The sequence below is a fragment of the Gavialis gangeticus genome, unplaced genomic scaffold (genome assembly GCF_001723915.1).
Source record: "Gavialis gangeticus isolate Ggan-Ray unplaced genomic scaffold, GavGan_comp1, whole genome shotgun sequence".
Classification (NCBI taxonomy): Eukaryota; Metazoa; Chordata; order Crocodylia; family Gavialidae; genus Gavialis; species Gavialis gangeticus.
In genome coordinates, this window is record NW_017729015.1 from 13,860,984 (window position 1) to 13,880,862 (window position 19,879).

The 19,879-nt window shown below is 40.3% G+C and overlaps 1 protein-coding gene across 3 annotated transcripts in view; it reads left to right on the plus strand.

Moving 5' to 3' along the window:
* Window positions 1-19,879, plus strand: part of NFYC (nuclear transcription factor Y subunit gamma) — an 80,611-nt gene that overhangs the window by 39,446 nt on the left and 21,286 nt on the right. For all 3 annotated transcript variants that reach the window (XM_019512250.1, XM_019512248.1, XM_019512249.1), the window contains 3 exons: window positions 8,592-8,704; window positions 13,288-13,359; window positions 16,021-16,134. In XM_019512250.1, the coding sequence (XP_019367795.1) occupies window positions 8,600-8,704; window positions 13,288-13,359; window positions 16,021-16,134 (291 nt within the window). In that variant the 5' untranslated portion in view covers window positions 8,592-8,599. The remainder of the gene's footprint in view (window positions 1-8,591; window positions 8,705-13,287; window positions 13,360-16,020; window positions 16,135-19,879) is intronic.

The following is a 19,879-nucleotide window of genomic DNA, read 5'->3' on the forward strand; positions in this document are numbered from 1 at the left end:
GGGGACTATAACGATCCCAGTGGCTCACAGATACAGGCCTTCAGCAGAAGAGGTGCAGAGTATAATGAAGTCTGCTTGGCACATTACACTTGTACCAATTAAAGACAATTTGTTTTAGAAACTGCTGCAGTTAAATCACTACAGTTGCTTCCTTATGTTTGTGCTTTCTGTTTATCTTGTTTAAACGGATTCTGACATGAGACAGATTTTTTCCCCCCAGCAAAATTGAGAAAAAACAACAACTATTCATGATGAGTCCAATGAGAGTTTTAATTTTAGTTGATTTTTTTAAACAACACCTATTCCCTCTGACTCCCTGTGCCTGAAGAAGGTTGCTTGTGCCCAAAGGCTTGTAAAGAACAATTTTTCCAACTATTCAGTTGGCCTAATAAAAGATAAGGCATTTACCCAAATAACCTTGTTTGCTTAGGAAAATACTGGACTATAACAGTGCAGTATTTTTTCCCCTCTTTAAAGTCGGGGGGAGGGGGGGTGTTCTTCCTCAAAACTGCATTTTCAGCACGTTTTACTACTGGCTGAAAAAAAATTAACCCAGATCAAGAAGTGTCACTACAGCATGATGTCCTTGTCTGTCTTCTGTACTGAAGAACTGTCACGTATGGGATGTTTTCTCTTAGCTGTTAACACATCGCTTCCAAGTGTAAAATGGGGGAAAAACTGAAACATTCACTACAAGCATGGGATGCAAACTTAGGAAGTTCACATAAAACTGTTTATTTCATGTCCCCCATCCTCCTCAACTTTGGGCATCTTAGTCTGGGTTTTCCCTTCTTTAAAGACTTGGGATGGAAAAAAACTTTTGCTGTTTTACACGGTATAGCACTGTAAATGCTGATCATTAGTATAAATGATCTTTATTGTCTGATTTATCCTGTGCACTGGGCATGTCCACATGTGCATTAATGCACTTTTCCTAATGCATATTACATTTAGTATCTCCAATATGAGGTACTAAATTAATGTGCATTCAGCTGCCATAATATGCAAACGCATGCTTTTTAGGTGACACTTAACACGCAGTAGCCTGTTTTACTGTGCATTAGTGTAATAGCATGTTTTTTTACACAACGCTTTAATGCACAGTAAAATAGGCTACTGGGTATTAAAGCGCATGTGTAGATGCACCCACTGTGAGCTTTGTTTCTTCTGCTGCTGGTATTATAGTTTCATAGATTTAGGGTCAGAAGGGACCTAGTAGATCTTCTAGCCCGACCCCCCACCAGGGCGGGAGAACAACAAAACCCCAAAACAAAAACGGGACTCAGATGAGTCCAGCCAGGTAGGCATCCAGCCTCTTCTTAAAGACCCCCAGGGTAGGGGCCAGCACCACTTCCCTTGGAAGTTGGTTCCAGCTCCTAGCCGCCCTAACTGTGAAGTAGTTTTTGCGGATGTCCAATCTATACCTCCTCTCCATCAACTTGTGCCCATTACTTCTTGTTATGCCAGCGGGCGCTAGGGGAAACAGCATCTCCCCCAAACCCTTCTGGTCCCCCCTAGTGAGTTTATAGACGGTCACCAGGTCCCCCCTCAGCCTTCTCTTGTGGAGGCTGAATAGGTTCAGGTCCCGCAGTCTCTCACTGTAGGGTCTGCCCTGTTGTCCCCGGATCATGCGGGTGGCCCTCCTCTGGACCCTCTCCATGTTGTCCACATCCCTCTTGAAATGGGGCGCACAGAACTGGACACAATACTCCAGCTGTGGCCTGACCAGCGTCGCGTAGAGGGGGAGGATCACCTCCTTGGCTCTACTCGAGATGCACCTGTGGATGCACGACAAGGTCCGGTTAGCCCTGCCAACCATGGCCTCGCATTGTCGGCCCATGTTCATCTTGGAGTCAGTAATGACTTCAAGATCTCTTTCTGCCTCCGTGCTCTCAAGTAGGGAGTTCCCCATTGTGTAAGTGTGCTGCTCGTTCCTACTGCCCAAGTGCAGCACCCTGCACTTGTCCGTATTGAAACACAGAGTCCTTGTTAATATATATTCTCAACTAAGTAGTTTCTCATCTTGATAGCTTTTGATTAAGTTCAGAGTCACCTTCTTTCACAAGGCTCTAAGTTTGTTCCCTGTAGAGCTCATAGTCTTTGTCCCTTATTAATATTTCGGGTAATTATGATCTGGGACTGCAGCATGAGGGAAGTAGCCAAAAAAATCTCTAAATTCAGTTCCTGGCTCTGGAAGTGTTTTGCTGTCCTTTTGCTTAGTTCAGTCAGATTATCCCTCTGATCTGGGTGCTTAACTTTTGAGTGCTCAACTTGAGACGCTTGTGTCTGACCTTTCCGACTCCTTCATCCCTCCTTAGTAATGATTTCATCTTAGTACCTTGGTTTGATTCTTCTTTAAAACTGCAGTTACATAGTACTTACCTGCCTCTGTAGAGCTGCTTGTAAGGCTTTCAGCTTTTCAAGTTTGCTGGATGAAAGATGACCTATAATTGCAAATGTTGATGCCCTAGTTGGAGTTGCCTGCACCTCTGACCTATCTGTGGCCTTTTCAAGGGCACTCCACATTTAGGCTCTGTCTGGTGAGAGGTTTCTGCACACACAAAGGGGATCGCATGGCTTAAATTGGATTATATACTGATTTCATCAAATTAATAGGTCTTTCTTGGGTAGACAAGATCTAGTCTGTGCTGATTTCCACCTGTCTTTACCTCTCCCCCTCATCACTATAGGTCAGTGGTGTTATATTTTTGAACTATAGGCCTACATCCCTCTACAGAGCTCAGGTGTCTGATTTATAATGTGTTTCTTTAAATCCATCTTTGTGTTCTGCAAACTGTACAGAATTCATCTACTTGATGAAATGATAGCTAGACTTTCAGAATGACAAGTTTCTGCATTTTGGAAATCCTGAGATATTACATTGAGCTAACAAAAACCCCAGGACATTTTTTTCTTTCCTTTTAAAGACTGACTTTATAAATCAAGTACATTCTTTAATTATTTTTTTTTTTTTACTTGTGCCAGTGACTCTGTAATGGCATCTCAAGATGTTTTACTTTGCCTAGGATATACTAACAGACAGGATTGTTTTACGTCCTTTCCATAAGGGTAGCATATTGATAGGCATCTGTAACAGCCCACTGATAACTCTTGTTTACAGCTGCATGGCTTTTACTCTAGTCTGGATAATCATTAATAGATCTGTACTTGCCTCCAATTGGCTTCTCTTTTGCTTTTCCTAATAACTATGTTACTTAAAGTAGCAATTTAATTTTTGAATCAAATATCAGCCTGTTAATTTTGCATTCTGAAATACGGGTTTTGTGTTTATTTACTTGGACAATAGGATTTTTATTCACTGAGAGGACTTTTTAAAATGTTTTGACGAGATTAAACTAGTTTTGAGTTCTTTCAGGAGCCTGGGCTAATGCATATTCATATATGGAGCTCAAGAAAAAAGCTTATTTTCATACATACCAAAAGTTGAAAATAAATCTTTTTCCTTCGTGTAATTTGAACATTTGTCCTTTTCTGCCACTCAAGAATGTATTAAGTAGTCAGCTGTCATTTTGAACAGGCTAATTTCATAGATGTTGGGGGCTGGAGTTGGAGTGCAGGATGTGTTTGGTTAAATTTACAAAGTTACAGGATGTATTTGATTAAAACCGAGAATTTGTGCTGCTTTTCATTAGTGATATCAGGAATGAGTTATGGTCAGCTTCTGCAGTAAAGATCGCTATCTGTATTTCACTTACTCTGTCAAAAGTATGACTTCTGGCGGCATAGTAAAAGATGCCAGGAACTCAGCATGCCTTGGTGTATGTAGACTTTACCTTCAGAATTAGAAGACTCAAAAGTTTGCATGTATTAGGCCAGTAGCTGGTTTTTTTTTTTAAAGCGATGCTGGCAAGATATTAGTAAATACCTTACCTCTTATGAATGCCGTTTTTAAAACTGGAGATGGAGAATTAAAAATGGAGTGCACTTTTCACTACCTTTCTCTTCACTTCCAGAATTTTGCTCAGACTTGACAGTGTTTACTGGATAGTCTCTCGACACTTTTTCATTCTCATGCAGAGCAGTGCTGTAATGTTTTTTTAAACATTTCTACCCTGATATTTGTGTTTGTAAAAACTTTTCTGTTTCCATTTTAATTACAAGCATTTTCAGAGGGTTTCTGTAAGGGTTGCTCCAATAAAACAAGTTAGTAGTATCCATGTTGGCTTTAGAAATAAACATTTTCCTAGTGTTTGTCTTTTTTTAATGAGTCAGTTTTTATTTTACTTCTCCGTTTCTTGCCGTTAGTAATTCATTCCATTATAGCAATTAAATAGACCTAAATGCAAATAATTTTTGAAGTAAAACCACAAAAAAATAGTGCTTTTGCCTTCTGACTCAGTTGCATCACTGGTTCGGGAAAAGTCCCTGTGGTGCTAGTGGCATTGACATATGAGTTCAGTTATATAATGGAATAGTGGCCACGCAGAGCAGATTTGAAGGATTACTTTGCATTATGCTCCTAAAATGATGCTTCTGAGCTTCATATGACAAAGCAGGAAGAAAACAGTCAGAATTTGGTTACAAATATTTAATATTTTTATTTTTGTTCCTTTTAAATGTTTGAAGCTGGTTAGCTTCTAGATAATTATGCAAATGAGTTCCAGTTGGTGCTACTGAGTGGCTTGTTGGTCTTTTTTGTTCTTTTTTCCAGAAAGTCTATGTCTATGTCTGTGTCTGTGTCTATGTCTATATGCAGGGTGTTTATAAAGTCCTTGTACAACTTTAAACTTCAAAAACTTTGGGTATACACATAATAGAAGCAAACTGTAAACGGCAATTGAAAGCATAATTTATTAATTTTTTTAGCATAGTGTAAGCTATGCATAGGATAAGGATCACAAATGCAATTCATGAAATCACTCAACAGCAACTGGAAAATGCTTTCTAGGAGTTGGACGTACAGATTGAATGATGTGTTACGAAAGATGGCAGTTATGTTGAAGTCTAGAATTTGAGCTGGATTGTGTTAAAACTTAATGAGTTATGCTCTTGGTCGTTGTTTACAGTTTGCTTCTATCACGTATACATCCAAAGTTATTAAAGTTTAAAGTTGCACAAGGACTTTATAAACACCGTGTGTGTGTATAAAGGCAAAAGTCATTTTTTGTGTGTGTGTGTGTGTGTGTATTACACACACAATGATTTTTGCCTTTCTTTTGTCATAATTGCAACAATTTTCATCTCTAAATTCGTCTTTGTCCTGCTCTCTCAAACCAGCCAGAATTTTTTTTTTTTAATGTAACCACTTGTAAGGCTCCTTTATGGTCTGAACTGAAAAGTATAGAGTGTATAGAACTAAATTCCCATCAGTAAGCCACTCTAGAATTATCCAGCTTATATTTTTATGGAAAGTCATTACTGTATTTGGTACAGTGGGGTCTTAAAATCTACCAGCCATTGCCCCGGATGACATTTGATACTACGTCATATTGTAAAATTTAAAATTACTTTGCTCCTCTTGCAGCTTGAGAAATGACTGGAATAAGCCATTATACACAATGGTTCAAAAGAAAATGGGAATTGTGCCTGCTTATGCTAGGTCTAAATTTGGCCCTATGTCTTTTCCCATTACATCACCCTACACAAATATCTTTGTCTGCTGAGATTTATCTTTTTAGAAGCAGCCCATAGTTTTTTTTTCCCTACAGATTCCTGAACTTTGAAGAATGAGGGTTGGATGGAGAGGGTGGGTTTTTAACAAAAAGATCAAAGCAGCTTTGGGTGACCCCAGAAGAAGATCTAATAATTCACTAGCTAACTCGGGCTTTGTTCCATTGGGAAGTGAGCAGTGACTTTTCTGACATTCACTTAAAACAATTTTTGTGCTTGGGGAATAACAAGTTCTGTCCTGCAGCACTCTGTTTCTGTAATTCATACGTGCCATCACGACTGGAATGTTGTTAGTGTCTAACCAGCACTTCTCAAGCATTCTTCTGCCAGAGCTTTAACGATTGCCAGAGTATTGTCAGGAACTCGAGAAACCATGCCCCATACCTCATTTTTCTTATTTTTGTAACACTGTTTCTTTGTAGTTAGAGCATTTTCTAAGCATATTTTATGGTTGTCTAAATTAGCCACTTTGGGCTTAAATGCCATAAAAGATTTTTGACCCTAGAAACAGGGTTTGCTTCTGTAGTAGCTACAAGGCGAAAGACTTGTGTTCGCTTACATTGCAATTCCCTAGGAAAGGCAAAGGATTGGATCCTGTTTAGTCGCATGTAAATTAGAGGTTGAGGATAAGGTGACTGCCTTTTTAAAAATGGAAAGGTGGGACACAAGCCCACCTCCCCCTCGGTGGCACGGTTGGAGCAGAGCTGAGCCGAGCCCATGGAGGGCGGGGGAGGATGTGGGCTGCGGGCTCAGGGCTTCCCATCCTAATGCCCTCCCCGCAGGAGCCCCGTGCCACCATGGCAAGATGCCCCCTCCCCACTCAGCAGTGGCAGGGGGCACATCTCCGCACCACTGCCCCTGCTGCTGCTGGGTCAGCAGAAGCTGCCTTGCCATGGTGGCATAGGCAGCACATGGCACCTGGTGGCAGCAGCACCAAGCTTCTCTGCCCTCCCATGCCAGCTCCTGCCCAGTGGGCCACAGACACCTCTGGGAGAGGGCAGCAGCATGTGGAGCACTGATCCTGCAGCAGTCAGCCCCCACAATGCACAAGTCTTGGGGGGCATGTGCCCCTCCATGACCCACTCCCCAGGAGTGTGCGCAGTGCAAAGGAGCTAGCCCCACTGCTGCCCTGTGGACAAGCCACGCATGGCTCTATCCCGCTCCCCAGCTGGGCCAGGCAGCCATGCATTCCTGCACCAGGCCCCAAGCCTCATGCACAATCTCAGCTGGGCAGCATACACTGCCAGCCTGCAAAGGAAACCCACCGTTTCCCATGCTTTTCTGCAGGGAACAGAAAACCTGGATCCATGCATGACATTACAAATTCAGGACAAATGCTATCCATGTTCCAGGACTGTCCCACCCAATTAGGGAAGGGTTGTCACAGTAGTTGATATGATGGTGGCATAGCTAGCTGTCTTCCAGTCTTTTCTTTTTCCTTTGGTATTGTGGTCAAATAGAAGGGTCAGAACTCAGTAATTGCATCTCCCATGTTCTTTGATTTCTACTGCAGGTGTTAGTACACTCTAAGTTGCTTTTTAGCAAGGTGCAGACTATAGGGAATCCTTCAGTTAGATTTTGTGTAGTCCTAAAGTCAAACAGAATTTGCTGAAGTCAAACATTTTTGGTATACTCAATGGATGACCAGCATTATTTTGTAAAGTTGCACAAATACAGACAAGTAACTGAAAACTTCCATTTTAAAAGCCCCACGAAAGTTCATCTTTTCCTCTCCCTCTGTCAGTAGCATTTTACCTTAATTTTAAAGATCAGAGCTCTTTTTCTTATTGTATTTATTTTATGCATTTAACAGTTCTTGGCTTATGGCCAGGTAGTTTTTCCATTTGTTTGACCTGCAAAAAATCTTAGAAGGGTGGAGAGATATTTTTAAAATAAGAACTTGGGATTTAAAAAATGCAGAAATTGACAGAACTGAAGTAGGTGTAAAACTATAAAAAAAATTCTAAATTTTAGGTTGATCTTTTTAAAATAATATTGAATATAGATGGGCATTCATGAGTTGGGGCTGAAATCTCTGCAATATCTAGGCACAAAAGAAAAGTTGAGAAGCAAGCTAGCCACAATGGGTGCCAACAAAGTTAATTTTACCATAGGTGGACCCAAGGCATGGGTTAAGGCAGAATAACAGTTGCTTGCCAAGACCTCTTTGATCTTGTTAAATTGATTAATTGTTGGGGGAAGCAAAATTGGAATTTATTCATTGTCTCCTTTTTTTTGTTTAGTTTAATAAATCTACTAAAAATCTTTCCCATCTGTAGTATTAGCAGTCTTTGAAATCTTTTATGGATACTTTGTATGCCCTTTTGGAGTAAAAAGAAGGCCCAGTGGACCGGGGTTGCCTCTAATGGCTACAATCAGAAATTACACATAAACGGGTATAAGTGATTGGAAACTGTTTCAAATCTGCAGAGACAAGACAACCTGAGCAGGGTGTGGGGTCCAGGGCAAATCAGCCTGGCCGTGGCCCTGCCCCTGGATGCGAGGAAGCCCATTGCTTATTGGTTCAGTCTACGCAGCTTAGACTAACCTGTGAAGATTAAATTGATTCAACCTTGGGCTTTTTGACTGTCTGTGCTTAGGCTTAAAGACTTGCTGGTTTAGATAGGCAGGAGCTTTCATAGGCAGCCAATCCACCTTGTTAGATGGTATGACCCACCTCTTGGAGGAGATGTATGTATTTGGATGATAAAACAGAATGGGGAGAGCATCTTAAATTTTGTAGTCATCCTTATATCTTTGAAATTATATTGCAAGTGGGCCCTCCCCCAAAGAGCACAGGTGTTTTATCACTGTTTATTGTATGAACTTGTGAAACTTGTTTTATTTTGAGGGTCCCTTCCCCCCCCACTCCCTCCCCAAACTCCTGGAGAGACCCAAGAAGACTTTAGGACTCTGCAAACCCAGTTTCCCTCTTAATATTGCCATTTTTTTCCTTCCAGTTACCAAAATGTCCACAGATGGTGGTTTTGGCGCAGCTGGCAGTAGCGATGCTCAGCAGAGTCTTCAGTCTTTCTGGCCTCGGGTTATGGAGGAGATACGAAATCTAACAGTGGTAAGAAAGTCTCAGGAAACTTTCAGAAAATATCTAGTACAGGAAGAGTTGCAGCATTTTTCATAGCACTAAAGTTGTGAGTATCTGGTCACCTGCTGCATTTGGGTATGTACCAACAGATCCCACTGATGACCACCACAGTGATTGTGCAGGAGTATATCAAGGTGGATCATGGTTTCATGCACCTTTTATACAATAACTTCAAATGTTAGAGCTTTGGGCTATAAAGTTTGGTCAACAATTCTTTCAAATACCTAGATTTGTCAAAATATTAAGCCCAGCTGAAACAAATTTCACAGTTCAGTGAGACGTGATAGTTATCCATGATGAGCGTATTGCGATTTTAAACCCAAATCTGTTAGAAGGGAAACAGTGTTTGATGGAAAGACTTTTTAGCGTACTGAGAGATGCTGTTGGTTTCCTAAAGGGCATTAGAAATATTTTAACATCTTTTGGGAGAAGTGGGAGTGAGAAGATTTTGGAATAATGTAGGTAAGTGCAATTATTGTCAGGTACTGGCCAACCTTGAGACCAGCTGAAGGTCAGGAGATTGGGAATATATTGCATAACATAATACATAGCGTATTGCTCACTACTCTTGTTGTATTCTGTAATATATCATATGCAGGTCAAAGTGCTTCCAGATTTTTGCTGGAAAGCTGACACTTTCTAACTGTGCATAGTATTGAAATGTTTCCCAGATTTGAAAAAAATCTGTGGCTGAAAGATGGATTTTTATTTTCTCTTTCCAGAATGGAGTTTATACTGTGTCATGACTTGGTACATTCATACATACGTTTTTATACCATTTCAAGTTTTATGAGCAGCAGCATTTAAATCAGATTTTAGTACCAGTGCTCAAGGTTTGGGGGTTTTTTCCTTCCCCCCACTCCACTAGCTTTTCTTCACTTGATAATACCACTTTTAAAACACCTTGTAACAGAGACTCTGCTTTCTCCTAGTTCTCTTATGCATTTAATGAAATAAAGTGAGAAAAATTACAGTTTTGCAACTTCATTATTTAGAATCTAAACACACACATACACCACTTTTAGGTTATTTAAAGTTGTGATCTCTTTATTAACCTCTTGTTCAGTACATTAATAGCATCTAGATGTTTGTAGACTAATTTTTTTCCCTTGCATTTTTAAGGACATATTATAATTGATATCCAAGCCATGGTATCAAAGATAAAGGTATCTCGGAGCCTAATGACCTACACAATTATCTGTGTATGAACTAGACAAATTTACTTTGGTACGTAATCTATTGATGTTAGTTTTAAGACCAAAAGCGCACCCTGAGAATCTCACACATCTACTGTTTTTGAAGAGTGTAATGTACCCAGGTTAAGGTCTAATCTTCGATGTGTTTGAAGCTTTGCAAATGAGTGCATTGTTTAAAAAAACGTGGTGCTTGCTACCTTTTGTCATGCACTCAAATCATTTAAAGCTGAGTGTAATTTTGACACACACACTTTAGAAATTTGCTTGTAGATGGAATGAGAAGCTGAAATTTCAGTCCAGATTTTTTCTTTAAAATGTGAGTGGCGGAGAAAAGGGGCCTGTAACAGAAATGCCTCTTTTAAAGAGACTGGTGCTTCTATTGTAACATTAATATGGTCTGTCTTGTCTTAAATGTGCAGCCTTTTTTTTTTTCATTGCACTTCACATAAGAGGAAGGCTTGATTTAAAGATGGGTGTTTAAAATGCAGAAACCTGTTTTGATAAAGTAGTCCATAAAGACAAAGCTTTAATCGTATACACACCAACTCAATTCAAGAAGCAGATTTAGAAATGTTTATTCATAAAGCAGAAATAATTACTTTGTACCTTTAGTATATTGAGCTTGTATGTGCAAGAACTATAGCTTACCTTCATCTCTGGGTGGTAAGGCTTTATCCTACAGTTTATTCAGTATGGCAATTGAATTTTTAACACTGCTGTCATGTGAATCTGTTTATTGCATTGCAAGGTAGCAAAATGTTGCATACTAAATTGTAGCCCTTCTGCCTGAATGAAAATTTTAATGAGGACAGTGCAAGCGAGGGGGACAAGGCTGGTGGGGAGGGACAATTACTAACTGGTCCTGCACCTAATCAAGCACAGACATTACTGTATGTCTTGTCATAAAGCCAATACACAGTGTGCTGTCGTATATGTGTACCTGAGCAAATTGAGATTTCATTTATATGTATTGTGTAGCTGGGGTCAAAGTAGTCATCTGAGGTACAAACTGTTCTGGTTGCCTGCTGTTTGAGAGGATCTTTAATTTCTATTCTTGTGCTTTTGCAGTGTGCAGATTTTTAGCTATTATTAAAGGAAAATAGGAACACAGTTCAAAAAAATCCTTGAGATTTCAGCCTCCCTTATTAAGCAACGAAGAAAAATGGCATTATACTCGAGGACTAGTAGAAGATCTGATGAAGGATGCATTATAGCTCCAGAATTAGAGGCCTGGTGAAAACACTGAGACCTATTTTGGAAAAAAAGGAAAGATGAGGAATTGTTAGCTAAAGTTTATTTAGCTGGGTAGCAGCCAGACAACATGCCTACTTCCCTTACACCAAAATTAATGCAAAAGATAAGCAGATATCAAAGAGCTCTACTACTTGTTTATAGGTGTAAAATTTTCCCTGCAAGTATATCTTAAATTTAAAATATTTTTCACATATTTTTATAGAAGCTACAGAGCAGATGCACCGCTGAGAGCTTGTGCAGAGGATCCACATATCTTCCCAGAAGTTAACACTAATTGGCAGCATTCTCAACATCAAAAAATTTGAACGCTTAAATTAGCTCCTCAACATTGAGGGGATTTGCCTATAAATTCCTACAGTCTCTCTTTTAAAAAATAAATTCTGTTTTTATCTGTCTTCGAGTTTTCAACCTGCCGCCTCTCCCTCCTTGCCGTGTGTGTGCGTGCGTGCGTGCGAGAGGTGAATACTGGTAGAAAATTCTGTTTAAAGGCATACTGGTGGCCCTTTGTTGTCCTTGTAGGCTTTCTGCCCAGCCCCCTATCATTCTGGTCCCTAATAATCACCTGATAAACTCCAGCAGCTTCCCCCCAGCCTTAGGTAAGGGATGTTCCTTGGCCCCTAACCTCCATTAAATTTCCTCTCCCTGTGCTCTGAAAGGTGTGAGGTACCTGCTATGCTGCATTGCACCTTTTGTGGGGCTTTTCCCCTGCCCTACAGACAGTGCAGGCTGCTACTTGCAGCTCAACATCCTTTAGCTGCTGAAAGGTGAAACTGTAGGCAGCTCAGTCAGTTCCTGAGCTCTTTCTCTGGTTTGTAAGCACCCTCCAAAATAAGCCCTAATTTGTGATGTGAAACAATAATACCACAAGCATTATGCCCACTGAATTAGCATTTCCTTCCAATCCAGCAGAACAGAGGCAGTCCTTTTTAAATGAAAATGCCTCCTGCTGCCCTGCTAGTAGAGCCAGATGCACCCTCTCCTGTCTCAGTGGAGGATGGCAAATTTTTCTTCTCTTTACTGAGAACATTTGCACTGACATCTCTCTCCAGGGAAACATGTTTCCTTGTATTACGCCTAGCAGATTTTTTTCCCCCTTAGCTTTCATTTGGAAGGGAGAAAGCATTTTGCAAAGCACTTTGTGAGAAGGGATGGTGCATCCCCTCCTCTGATGTGTAGATACTGAATGCTTATCAGTGTTTAAAGGCTTCAGGAGAAACATTATTTTCTGAGCAGGGAAAAGGGACATGAGATGTTGGGGAAAGGGGGTTACATTAGAAATGAAGTACAGCTAATCCCTTTAGCATTGGAGGTTTCTCTCTGGACATAAACCCTAACAGGATATTCTTGGTCCTCTTTCTGCAGGAAGGGGTGTAATTGCCTTCTTATTGCTTTCCTATAGGCTGCGTATATGCTGGATGTTCAACAGGGCATGGCAATTGGACCAGTTGCCAGTGGCCTGCTTCCCCCTCCAGACCATGACCTTTCTTCTCTGTGAGCCAGCCAGCCACTTCATTGGCAAAAAAATTGGGCAGCCCATTTGTAAACAGTTTTTACACCACATTGCCATCTGCTTCATGCCGAAACTGGCAGCTGGCCACAAGTTCAAGTAAAGGGAAGAAAACTCTTGGCCCCATGCTGGCAACCAATGCTTATTTTTCTCATCTTCTGCATCGTCTTTCTCCTGGTCCTTTTGGTGAATTTGTTCAACACTTTCTGGTTGTCTAAAGTATCCCAAATGAATGCACTTGCTGTAAACAAGAATTGGTCTAAAATGCAGTGTTTGGAAATGGCACTGGTATACAGCCACCTTCTGGAATTTGGAAAGGAATTTGGAGCAAGATAAATAGGTACGTACCAGCATCTGCCTAAGACACCGCTGACTGTATAACAGCGAGAAAGGCAGCGAAAAGTGGATGAAAGGAAGAGCACGATATGCTGAATAGTGGCTACTATACTTTGGACAAGAATAAAAATGACTGCCTCTTAGAGGGAATTGTTTGTGAGCTGATTCTGATTCTTTGTAGTTCCACTTATATGCTACCTTTACTTTGAATTATGTGTTGTTTGAGATTTAATAAACCATATTCCTGTTGTTCTCCACAGAAAGACTTCAGAGTACAGGAGCTCCCACTGGCTCGTATTAAGAAGATTATGAAACTGGATGAAGATGTGAAGGTAAGTTCTTGCTTTCTCCTTTACACTATGAAACAAAACATGCAGTTACGAACATTTTAAATGAGTAGTGTAGCTTTCAGTCCCTGGAGTTCAACATTTAATTAAAAAACATTATTGAACAAGTCTGTTTGAAAACTTACAAGAATTAAAATGCAGGATCAGCTAGTATAGAACAATTAAGCTGATGTCGGTATGAAAGGCCTCCTGTGGAAACTGGAGTGTGTTTTTTGAGAAGTGCTCTAAAATTGTGTTTAAATATTTATCTTTCAAAATAAAGTAGCTGTTTAATACAAACCTGTCTATGTACTTTACATGGCAGGCTCCCTTGTCTGTTAGTATCAGATTGCTTAATGAATGTTAACAAATTGATCTGTAAAACACCCTGCGAGGAATGTAACGGCACATGGGGAGCAGATGCATGAAATGCGACTTGGCAGAGGTTAAACTGGGAGGTATGATAGCTTCCAAACTGAATCTCAATTCCTTGCCGTAACCAATAGACCAGCCTTCCTCACAGCATATTAGAGATAATTATTTCTTTCCACATAGAAAAAAATGCTCAGAATACACTAGATGAGAGGTGTCAAACTCATTTCGCCATTGTCCATATCTGAACCCACCTCCAGTGGTGGGATGAACAGCAGTGGTGGGGTAAGGGTGTCATGGAGCTGCTAGGATTAATGCAGCTGTTGCTTACAACACCACTTCTGAAAGATGTCCCAGGATTCAGCTGTGGGTCCAGGCCTCAAATTCTCAGCCATTCGAGGAGCCCTGTGAGCTGGAGCACATGGCTCTGAGGGCCAGACCCTTGCCCTAGACACATTGGCAGCTCCAAAACCACCAGCTTAGAGGCTAACATTGTTAATTTTGCTACGTACGTGATGGATTTCACAGTGCTCATCAAATTAAATTGGATGACTTTTTTATTATTCACCTAAACTATAAAGTCTGGGCAAAAACATTTAATGTTTTGAATATAGAGTCCCTGATGCTTTTCAGTTGCGAGTCCCATCCATCCACGTGTCCTTCCCAGGCATTTTTTGGTGTTTTCCTAGTTCTGCTAGTGTCCTGGTGTTGTCTGTCACTTTTCCAATCCTCTTTTTGTGTTTGTGGTTTTCATTTTTGCAAAACAAATGCAAACATATTGACATCTTAAAAATGCCTGACAGTTAAAGTGTTTCATTTATTAGCCTAAAACTTAAGCATGTTAAATGATTTAGAAAGGATGGTCTCTGACATAAGTTTTAGGTCTGAAACGCTGAAATCTGTAAAAATGAAAAATCAATATTCAGCATGTGACTGAGGAGAATGCTGCAGTCTTCCATATACGTAGGAAGTTATACGTGGAGCTGGTGAGTAAAAATGATGTTTCATCTTGCATAATAAGAAAAACAAAATGACAATAAATATTTTGGTATTTTCTGATTAGACAGCTAGAGATCTTTTTGCTTTTACTCTAGAGGTCTCTGAGATGCTAACTTCCAAGGACTAAATGACTTGCACTCTTCTAATGAATACCACCTGTAGGTTAAGAGAATCTTTAACATTTAAATAAGCTCCATAAAAAGGTGTGTTCTTTGTCCATCTGTACAAAGGAATCATTCTTTTCAGCTTTGAACCAAATTGAAACCAAACCTCTTGAGTCCCAGTTCACTGCCTTACCCAAATTAATGCTAAATCCAATATAATGAAGGTAAAAGCGAGATGGAAAACAAAAGATCAGTGGCTTTCATTTAGTAAGGAGGAGATTATCCTGGGAAATAAATGTAATGCAAAGGTAGATAAAGTGAAGCAGAACTTTTAATAGAAAGGGAATTTGAGCTGTATACAACTAAGAAAATGGAGCTTGGTGCAGGTTGCTGTGTTTTATGCTGCATTCATTAATATAAAAGTGACTTCCTAAATAAATACTGTTAATAGTCTCTAACTGTAAGGGCGAGATTTTGGGAAAAGGCCTCAATGTAACCTCTGAATTTCTGCCATTTTCTTCACGTGCAGAATTTTTGCTGTGCAAAGCTGGTAGATGACTGACTACCCAGTTTTACATATACCAAATACCACTTGCAACTGCAAGTTAAGGGCTTTGTGAGCACAGTGTTCCGTGGCTTCTGAAACTTGGCCCCAAAATGTCAGTCATAACCAAAATTTCCACAATGCCTATTGTATTGTGCATGATAAATCGGTCTGAGAAAAGTGTGAACTCTGTTATGGATTATCCATCAGAGTGAAAGAAGGAACCTATCAATCTGTGACAAGAAGCTTGTCCACCATATGAATTATTTATGGTGTTTCAATTCTGGTTGTGTTCTTGAAGATTAAGACGGACTGAATAAAACTTTTTGTGTTGGCTTATAGTAATCCAGCAAGCTGAGCAATGAAACTGATGCTGCTTTATTAAATGCTCTTTCATGGAGAATTGCAGCCGACCAGTCCTCCTATTCCTGTGCTAAGTTTAAAACTAGAAGCCCTTTGGACTTTCAGATCTTTCAATGAGAAGCTCCAAATGTGGAAATCCCTTAAAACTTCCAGATTGCTGTGTTAGTTGCACATAGACTATTTATTTGTTAATACTACAAAACCTCCATGACTGTAATTCCAGGTTTCTGTAGTACAGTAGCACACTTATTGATGAATGAATAAAATGTGTTTTTCTCATTGCAGATGATTAGTGCTGAAGCTCCTGTGCTGTTTGCCAAGGCTGCTCAAATATTCATAACAGAGTTGACGTTACGAGCATGGATACACACTGAAGACAACAAACGCAGGACACTGCAGGTAATGGCAAAGCTACTTCTACTTGGTCTTGAGCTGCCACACTTCTTTTCTGACCGTTTACTTTCTAAATGTGCACCCACCTTTAATGGGTATATATTCATGTTTTTGTAGTCTGATATTTATGGTGTATCGAGACCTCATTACGTGTACAACTGCACTTCTTCAACTATGCTTTCATTCTTAGGTTTCCTTTCTCTGCTTTTATAGCAGTTAGCTAGTAAATTGTGGTCTGTGTAGTTGTTTTGGAACCCCTCACTTCCTCAGTCTTCACCTGTATTCATATTCATAGATTGTAAGGCCAGAAGGGACCTTGGAAAATCATCAGGTCCAGCTCCCTGCACCAAGCAGAAATGCCCCCTGCACCATGCAATATAGATTGCATTCTTTCAGTAATGTGCCTAACACAAGCAAAGTTAAGAAAATGCACAATCAGAGGGATTGGCAAAACTCTGTAAAGATAGAAACCTAAGAACTGTCCCACACAAAACTAAGCCAGAAGTCTCTCTAACGTATCCCTAGGGATAACCAGTGTTGTATGCATTAATTGTCGTCACTCCAGGCCTCAAACCACAGATAATTGTGTGACACTGGGGCCATGCTGGATTCCTTGCTTCACTTTGACAGGCAAATTGCCATGATGGTAAAAGGTGGCATCTAGTTTCAAACCAAAAACCTCCATTCTCTTGGATGTGCGTCTGGTCACTCTGATTCTGCCTTTCCGTTGCTGCCAGGTTAGGCTAATGAAGCTTACTGTGCCTGAGCTTGAACATCTTCAGCAGATGAAGTCTCATGATTTACCAAATGCAAACAGCACTCTCTTAAGCAACAAAAGCCAGCACAAGAATTTCACACTAATGTATTTCAAAGTCCAATAACTCCTTGTTTGTTTCAGAATCAGTTTAAAAATCCTGATCCTAATCTTTGAGGACCTGAGTTAATTGAGGCCTTGTTATCTTTAGGACTACCTCCCCCTCCACAGCAGCTGCCATTGCAAAACAGCTGCTTTCCATGGGGACTGCGCAGTTGGAGAAACACAGCTTTAGCTTTCAAAACATTTTTAGTGGACCTGAGTTATGGAAGTCCATGGCAGAGGAAATTAGATTGAACCCAGGCCTGACTGTTAAAAGAAAAATACAAGAATATATCTGTTTACTAAAGCCTTTTTCCAGAGAAGATGTTCCTTAAAATATATACTGCCTGGGGAAAAGAGAAGAAAATGTCTTTCTTGCACTCTTTCTTCATGACCATTGTTTAGTACTTAAATGCCAAGATGATACATGCCTCAAATGCTTCAGATAACCTGAAGTGTGAGACCTGATAACCCTTCTAATTTGTTCTCCTAGCTAACAGGAAAAAAATGCAGGTATTTTTAACTCAATCACATTGTGCTTATCACATGTAGAAGTCTCTAGCTTCAGTAATTTTCCTTCACTTCTCCTAGTGCTGAAATAGGATCTCCCCTTTTTGTGTAAACTCTTGAAACCAGCCCCACTCTTTCTAAAGATGGCGTACAGGTTAGGCTACTTTCCAGCCATGCATTTCAGCAGGTTTTTATTCACAAAAAACATACTTTCTTTTAAAAAAGAGGAAAAATCAGCTGCTTTTGCCCTTGAGCTTTGTCAGGACTTGACATAGTGCTCTCCGGCAATAATGGACTGCAGCCTAACTCTTGTCGGTTCAGATTCTCGCTGTCCTGATGTGACGCTAATCTTATGGTTACTTTTGAAGTAGTGTATAGCCCTATCACCATCTAAGGTGATAACTACTAGTAATTTTTAGGGGATAATGTCATTTCTTACAGCCCCCCACAGTTGCCTTGGGCTCTTTTCTCCTTCATGGTTTTTTCTTCTGATGCATTTAGTCTGCTGGGTCTAGATCTTATCTTTTTGTTCTGCATGCTTTCTCTTAACCATCTCCGTTGCCATCCTGCATGCTAAGTCTGTTCCTTTAATGTTAGTTGGGATGCTTCTCTCCAAATAAGACTCTGTAATTCCCAGTTAACTCTTTCTCCTTTACTCACCCTCCCTCCCTGCCCCTGCCATCCCACCTCTCCCCCTGGTTATGTATTCTTCCACTCTGAAATATTTTAAGCAGTCTCCAGGGTGTTGCTGTGAATCTTGCTTTCTTTATGTTTCTAATTCCTCTTAATGATGTCATAACACTACCACTTGTGTATACCCCCTTGAGAGAATATGGAATATAATCAAACTAAATTGACCTTGTAAATTAGTGGTTCACTTGCACTTACGCTAGAATTGGCTCAAAAAGTAACTAGCAAGAGTAGTCTCTTCTTTCTTGCCCCAAAAACAACTGTTGGAGGTTGTTAATAGTATTGATGCTTGCCTCATTTAAGTGTTAGCCCAGTGCAGTAGTGAGATAGATAGTTTAAGTAAAGATATTTGGTTTCATAATGGCTACCGTATAGTATCCACTTACCTTGCATGGCAATTAGTATACTTAAAAAGTGCACACTAGTAAATCTGTAGCAGCTGTTAAATAGAAACCTATTAAAAAGACTGAATTTTACAGCATCAAGAATATTGCAGAAGAGGGACTGTAGTCCATCAGCCTGGGGTTTCTGAGGTCCAAGTAAAAAGCCAAAAGTACTATCCAGTTTGCAGTGATCTTTATTGTATAGAAAAATGATTGTCGAGTTTGCTTTTTTTATCTTGATACTAAACTTTTTTCTGCATTACTAGATAAAAAGGAGTGAAATAGTGAAATGAAGATTGTATTCGGAGCTTGTTCTGAGTACACACAAGCTGTTGATCTGTTACTAATTTGCCTCTTGCTTTGGTGTGTTGCAAGGTCTCAGAATAATGTGCTTACAGCTAGCTGGCCAAGCTTGCAGTGCCCTGGCTAGCCACTGCTATTTCTCTGATTCTGCCTTTGAGTGTGATTTAACTTGATATAGCTAGCACGCCAGATCTATTCCAGAATTCCTGGGAACATTCCACATGTCAGTGGGCAGAATCTGATTGATTTGGGAGGAATATCAAGGACCAGAAGAGAGAAAATGAGGCGTTTACAGCCTTTGTCCCCTGTTTAGCAAATCCACAACTGCAGGCACCTTTAATTGTTGATCGCTAAAGGAACTGCTGAAGGGTAGCCACAGATATCTTCCAAAATAACAATATCCCTGGATCACTGCTCAGCATGCTTGAAGTAAGGGGGAGCACAGTGGCAGGGGAGTTGCTGTGATTCAGTCCACCCTCTCCCATCACAGGCCCCTTACCATGCTGCGCAAGCTTCCCATGGTCTGGGGCAGGCAGCATGGGCACTGCTTGTCCCTATCCTGTACTTGAATCTAAGATGAGTGGTTATCCCTCCACCGTTGTATGGGGGGTGACCTCATCTTGGATTCAAGTAAATACAGCAATGAGGAAGGAAGGAGGGGGCACAAATCCCCTGGAATGAGCAGAGGAAACAGAGAGGGTACAGTAGGTAAGGGAGAAGGCAGTAACAGCACACATGCCCTGGCAGAGAGAGAATTCTAGGGCTTGGTTGGTGAGTGGGATGGAATAGGATCATGCCTAGTGACTTGTATATGTAGGAGTCATGTAAGTTGCTTAAATATCTTAGAGGCAAATGGAATGTAGGCCAAAACATTTAATTCACAGAGTAGTTTTCAATACTGAACAGTGTTCAGCATCATTGATGTTGTTATCTTCATGATAGCTGATATTAATATTTCATCTACTTAAATGCAAGACTTCTTTCCCCGAGAGCATTTCTTCTTAAAATA